Here is a 7029-nt window from a genome sequence, read left to right on the forward strand (position 1 = left end):
GGTTTGCATTTCTTTTCCATGTCATCCATATTTATTAATTGTTCTCCACAAACACCAGCTGAACACAAGGCCCAGACCCTGAAACAAGCAACTGACGTGGAAACTACAGACCTGGTTGTAAAGAACTCTTCGGTAATTTTATAACTTTAAATAAAAATAACCAGCTTTCAAACTCCCCAACCACGTACATGTTCACCATTTCTAAAGTTGCAGGAATCATACCGTCTCTGTGAGTAGTTCCCAAGGTGGGTCAGGCCATGCTGCTCGACTCTCATACAGCCTGTCCTGTCTTTGAGACTAGCAACTAAATCCACATCCTAAAAAGAAAGTTCCAAATAGCTTCAGTTTAGTGATGGCTGGGTGTGTGGGGGTATCTCCCCCCCCCCCAATCTCTTGCTCTAGACTCATCTCCTAAGTGCCCTCTGGATGTACAGGGACTCTGGCAAGGCCTCTATATTCCAGCTCTGCTGTTGCCCAAGCCGCCCTTGCAAGATATCCTCTTCTTTGGAGGAAAGAGATGCAGACAGAACGAGGTGAGCTGGTGAAGTATGAGGCTACGCTAAAAAGAATTTTAAAAAAGGAAAAGGAAGACAAAGGGAGGAGGAAGTGGAGGAGGAATTACTCTATTTCATGGGCATCAATTTTACTAGGTCTTTGAAACCTTAGAAGTTTCCTTTCAATTATTTCTAAGCTTTAAGGCAGAAGCCTGAGTAAAATCGGCTCTGTTTCAGGACAGATTAAGGCCCTCCATCTAGCTCGCCTGCAGTGTGTTGGGGAGCATTCCAGCTTGTAGTTTCTGTGGTCTTTTGAAGAGCTGGCTTCTCTAAAGAGGTCCATGGTTCTGGAGTGCTAGGACCTGCACAGCAGCCGCAGATGTCGCCAGTCCAACAATATCACCGGAAGAGGCCCCAGATATTACAGAAAACCTTTCTTCTCCTTCCAGAAGGTCTGCCAGTGTCTCCCCACGGCACCCCATTTGGCACAGGCGCCTGAGAACTCGAGTTCTCCCCTTCCGTCCGGGGTGGCCAAGGCAGTTCCAGGCTCCTTGAACAGCCAGGGGGCCAGGGCTGGTTGTCCACACCCAGGGTCCGACCACTGCTCCCCCTCTTTCCCAGTGGTTGAAGCCGCCTGGCCAGGAGGAGCCCCCATCTCTCATCGGGGTTCCTGAGGTCGCAGGGGCGTGACACCGGAGGGCTGTGGTGATGTGCTAAGGCCAGGCGGCAGGCGTCCTTCTCGGGCGGCGGCGGGAACAGCGGGCGGCACAGCACCACCGGGGGGCAGCGACGGCGGCAGCGCCAGCAGCTCCTCACCGGAGGTCACTGCACAGTCCTGCTCCGGGTCAGCATCGGTGCCACCCCCAGCCGCTGGCCCGCAGCTGCGCTTCTTGTCCTCCTCCTTTTTCCATTTCATGCGGCGGTTTTGGAACCAGATCTTGATGTGTCTCTCGGTCAAGTTCAGCATGACGGCCAGCTCCACCCTGCGCGGCCTCGAGATGTATTTATTGAATAGGAACTCCTTCTCCAGCTCCAGCAGCTGCGCACGCGTGTAGGCAGTACGTGTCCGTTTGTTTTCTTCTGGCTCTGCAACATAGGCGCCGCCTGTGGGCGACAGGGCACGTGAGTGTGGTCCCTGGACCCCTGGCCCCTCCTGCCCCAACCCCGAAACCCAACACTTCAGCCCCAATCCTGGGAGCCCTGGTCCTCCCAGGTACTCCTACCACCCAGCGCAACCTCCTATCCCAGAGCTCAGCCTGGGCTCCTGCAGCCCTTCTCTTGTAAAGGTTGCCCATTTTTTCTTTCCTTTCCTTTTTTTTTTTTTTTTGTTTTCTTCTCTTTTCTTAAGATTTTATTTATTTATTTGACAGAGAGAGAGAGCACAAGCAGGGGGAGCATAAGAGGGAGAGGAAGAAGCATGTTCTCCACCAAGCAGGGAGCCCGACTAAGGGCTCCATTTGAGGACCTTGGGATCATGACCTGAGCTGAAGGCAGACTTTTAACCACCTGAGCCACCCAGGGGCCCAAGGTCGCCTTTTCTTAGAGGTCAAAGCTGTGCATGCCCTCAGCCTCTCTCTGTGAGCAAGTCCTGGGCTCTGTCAACCAGTGACTTTTCAGTGGGTTCTCCTGGCCAGTGTTTGGGTTGATGGTGATTTAAATGCACACACAATAGATATCTAAACCTACTGGATTGTACAAAGGCAACAAATGCATTTAATGTAAGAATTTTAAAAACCACAGCTTTCTAATGATGACCCACAGTAGAATACATTTCAGATCACTACCTAGTTTGCACACTGACATAGAACTGACACAAAAAAAAATTCAGGACATACGCAACTGATAAATTATTGAACACTAAGAAAAATTTCTGGACATAAAACCAACCTTTACCACATATGATATTATCTAATAGTAAACTATTGTTTACTATTATTAATATATATATAGTAAATAGCAAATATACATAGAAAATATATTAAAATATATTAATAGTAAACTACTATTATTAAGATATATTAATAGTAAAGAGTAAATATATAGTACATAGTATATAGCAAATATATAAAAATATATTAATAGTAAACAATAGTTCACTATTAATATATTTTTATATTTGCTATAAACTATTGTTTACTATTAATAGATGTATTAATAGTAAATAGTAAATATATATAGTAAATAGTAAATATATAAAAATATTTTTATAAACTATTTTTACTATTTCGTTTTCTAAAAAAGATCTTGGCCCAGGTAACTGATTTCACGATCAACTTATAAGTGCAGCCCTCATTGTGAAAAACCTTGAGTTAATAAGAACGCTGAGCTTATGACATATATTGTCACGCCTAACCGTGTGTTATCTCTCTATATAGTTATATTGTCATAATCATCCCCTACTCAAGAGCTGGTAAATTCTCTATAATTCTCTATAATTGTTTTCATCTCCGCTGGATCCCTGCCCTGGAGAAGAACGAAAATGATTCTGGGCCTTGAGGAATGACCCTGTCAGCCCTGACATCTGCGTCCTGAGCTCCAAATGCTGGAAAGGTGAGCGGGGAGCCTCAAGGGTCGGGTTCCCACGGGGAACCGAGAGCTCTATGGAGGACGGGGTAGTGGTAGTCAAAGGCTCAGGCATTCCAACTCCAAACCCCGGGTGGCACGGAAGAAACCGCTGGCCCGGCAAATTACCCAAATAACCGCTGCACACCTGCTGTTTGCTGCTGTGCTCCAGGCCTTGAGCTTTTTTGCTTTTTCTGCTTGGTACCGACTGCACCCTGCGGTCGAGTTAAGTTCCAACATTCTAGGAAGATGCCTAGGTCTGCTTGTCTTAGGACAGAGTCTGGGATATTTCTCTTGTAACTGTTAGGAAGATTTAGGGAATTGAAAAGCTAGTACAGGTGTGTTTGTGTGGGAGGGTCCCCCCCCCAAGTCAAAAGGAGGTGCCCAGAACCCAAGGCTGAGCCTTGGGCCAGAGTCAGCAGAGGAGTCCTGGGGAGCATCTCCAAAGGCTTACACTTCTAAGCTTTTCTGGGCACGGGAGAGAAGCAAGGGAGCCTTATAGGAAAAGTTAAAAAGGCCTTCCAAGATTCTTAAATTCAATCCACAATCTCTAGGGGCTCTGGCCCTCTTCTGCTGGGGTCATGGAGGTGCTGTGAGCCACTGGGACAGGGTTCACTACCTCAGGAGACCTCTGGACAAGTTGGTAGGGTATGGAGGCTTTTGGTGGTGGTATGGAGAAGATGTCGAGTCCCCACGTCTGCGCCCTTCTGTAAGGCGCAGGGTGAGGCTGGTTTAGGGACAAGCTCACTAGCGAGGCTTATGCGGTTCGTTTTTTTAGGTCGACGTTTTCAAAATTTTCTATAGTTTTGTTGTTAGCATTCGTATCTGTACTACAAATAGAAGCCCTTTGATCACGTTACTCTCCTCAGGGGTTTGAAACCCCACTAGGAGTGGGCAAGCACGTTCATGACGCTTGAAGCTCTGCTCGTTCCAGAGTTTTCGGGGAGGACCTCTAGGCCGCAGGAGCACCCTACAGGCAGCGTCCAGGAAAGGGGGTTGGCCCCTTCCCCCTGGGCTGAACTTGTAGCAGGCCAGAGGGCTCTAGTAAAGTCCTCTCCCTTGATTCTGCAACCTGAGGTCAGCCTTTCGAGGTTCCCCCCATCCCGGGGCAAGACCGCCAATTTTCCATCGGATTTTACAGTCTGGCTCCTTAGGTGTGCCGAGCCCAAGCTCCACCAGAGCAGGGTAGGGTGGGGAAGTTACCCGGCTTCAGAATGTTTCAGGTGGGGCCTCCCTAGAAGGGCCGGGAATGCCGGAAATGCGCGTCCCCAACCCCCACCCTGGGTGGAGGGACCTGGTCCTCCCGCCTCCCAAGAATCCCGCATTTCCCAAGACTCCCCAGCCTCCGGCGGCGGCCGCGCGCGCGCGGCGTATGTACGCAGAGGCGCCGGGCAGCGTCGGGCTCCCCTCTCCCCTTGGCCTGCGACCTACGTGGAGATGACTGCCGCCGAATTTGGTCCTGTCCTGACTCCAGACCCGGGCCCGCCGGCTCCTCACACCTGGCCTTCGCGAGAAAGTGAACTAGGGGGAGAGGCGAGCCCCGGGGACCCTGGGCGAGCCCGGACCCCACAAGGCTCGCCGGGCTGCACCGGGGGCAGACGGGACTCTGGGGTTGGGGGGCGCGCCCCCTCCTGAGCCTCTTTCTCCCTACCCCCCGACTACTGGAAGGAAGAGAAAAGTCAGCTACGCGCCATGCAGGTGTGACCACAAGTGGCCGCGGCACGGAAGCGATAACATTGTGTAGCGGTCGGAAGCCGCGGCCAGCTCGCGGCAGGGAAGGGGCCTGGGGGCCGCTACCCGTCTCAGCCTCCGGGCTCCCGGGAAGACCTTCGGTGACACGCCGGCGCCTAGGGTCACGGGGATCCAGTGCTCACGCCTCTCTGAACCGGCTGTGCAAGGAGGGCATCTCCTTCCTCAAACTTACTTGCTGGGAAGCAGCGCGGGGGAGACCCCTTGGAACGTTTCCGTGTGTTCAGAAGTGAACTAGCATCGCAGACGCCTCTCACAGCGGCTCGTCTCCCAGGCTGAGCAGCCAGGTCTCGGTGTTGCGGTGAGTACCCCCGCCCCCCCTCCACCCCTCCAGCCTCCCAACCCCGGGTTGCCGAACGTCTTCGCAAACTTGGCTGCAGTTTGTCTTCCCTGCTTTTCTGCATCCACGCGGTGCCTCCGAGACTGCCTGCATTGCGTAATGAAGCCACCCAGGACCAGTGGGGGCCCGGGACTCTAAAGGCGCGCCCAGGCCCGGGTCGGAAGCATCCCAGAGTCCTGCTCGGCTTCTCTGACGCTCACTCCGCGGAGTCCTGGCCAGGCGAATCCCCCAGGGGAGGAGGATTCAGAGGGTCTGAAGCCGGGAGCTCGGCCAGGCTTTAGCTTTCTGCGGGTGCGCAGCTGTTAAAGTTCAGTGTACAGGGAAAGAAGGGTTTAAGTTCCCAGGGGGAGAGCTGAGTGGAAAGGACGCTCCAAATGAGACCAGAAAGGCACTTCTGTAGGATGGCCTAGTTGGCTCCCTATGTAGTTTAGTCTGATCCAGGGTGCTCCATAGGGGCTGGGAACACGAACGGGTAGAGGGTCCTGGGGAGGTTTGGAGGTAGGGACAGCCCGTTCGAGAGCGGGTATGGACAAAGGGGGTGGGGAGCCAGGCTTACCTGCCCACTGGCCTTTCCACGCGTGAGCCTTGGTGGACTTCATCCACGGGAAGGGCAGCTGGACGCGGCTGGGCTCCTCCAGGGCTCCTGGCTCAGCTCCATCCGGGAAGGGCCCGGCGGGCTGGTGGGGGAGCGTGAGCTGAGCTGGGAGGTGGTGGAGGTGCGCCACCGCGGAGTCGTCGGCGAGGGGAGGCACCTCGTATGGGGAGATGTCGGGGGGGCTGCCCTGCTCCAGAGCGCCCAAGGTCCCCGGGAACGGGGGCGGTGGCGGCGGGGGCTGGCGGCCCATGTACAGGCACGCAGGGGGACTGGCGCTGAACTCTGGCGCGGGGCCCCGCTGGAACGCGCACGGGTCCTTGTAAAGCTGCGTAGCTGCGTAGTACTGCTCCTCGCTGTTCATGGCTGCCTCCGGGTCTTGGACTCCAGCAGTAGGGAGCTGGAGCCGGGTAGTTGAAGCTGCGCAGCTCTCCCACTCCCGGCGCCACCCTTGCTCGCTTTGACAGCTCCGCTCTGCTCGGCGAGGGAACCCGCCACCGGCGAGGACTGTCGGGCCGGCCGCCGCGCCATAGGCTCCGCTGTGCCCCACGTGGCTCAGCCTGGGGCCATTATTGGCCTGGCCGACTGCCTTAAGAAGCAAGGCCCAGGTACCCAAGAGCACCTGCATTTGTTTCAATTTTCTCTTTCAGCTGAGTTTACCGCACACACCTGTATGCGCAGCTGGCAGAGCTGTGTAAAGTGGAACACCCATGAAAATATGAAGATTTACATTCAGTTATAGAAATATATTCTCATCATACTTTGATCTACTTTCCTTGTTCGATAATGCACATAATACATTAGTTCATTAATGTAATTTATAAATATGCTTATGCCGAGGCTGTGTATTTAAATTTCTCTTTAACTGTTAGGGAATACGGTCAAAAAAGTTTGCAGACCCGACCTCTATAGGCCCGAAGCAGCTGATCTTATTTTATTTATGAAATTTGTACACAATCACAGTGATGTCAGTGAGGTAACTACATAAAGATTCAGCATGTTGCATTTTTTTTTTAAATCTGTGGCTGTGCTCGGGGGACTTCTGGAGTGCAAACTGTAATTTCAGAATCGTTCACAGTGGCTTTTTAAATTTTTTTAATCTGAAGGACATTTTAATTTTGATTATGGGAAATTGAGGTTCATTTGGCCAACTCAGTGCAGTTCCTAACGTGGCGGCTGTGGTGCGGGGAGAAGTAGCGTCACCTCTTGTGGCTGGGAGGAGGGGACGGGTTGGCATGGGGTTTCCAGATCCGTAATGGCTTTTCCACGGATCCTGACACCCAGCCGGGATC

General features: G+C 52.8%; 1 protein-coding gene across 1 annotated transcript; it reads right to left on the bottom strand.

The window, feature by feature from the left end:
* Window positions 1-1152: 1152 nt before the first annotated feature.
* On the bottom strand, window positions 1153-6101 carry PDX1 (pancreatic and duodenal homeobox 1; the record flags this gene model as incomplete). Its single annotated transcript, XM_080798476.1, has 2 exons — window positions 1153-1598; window positions 5702-6101. The coding sequence occupies 2 exons, from the start codon at window positions 6099-6101 to the stop codon at window positions 1153-1155; spliced, it is 846 nt and encodes a 281-aa protein (XP_080654602.1).
* Window positions 6102-7029: the final 928 nt, after the last annotated feature.

Source organism: Martes martes (assembly GCF_963455335.1).
Source record: "Martes martes genome assembly, chromosome: 3".
NCBI lineage: Eukaryota > Metazoa > Chordata > Mammalia > Carnivora > Mustelidae > Martes > Martes martes.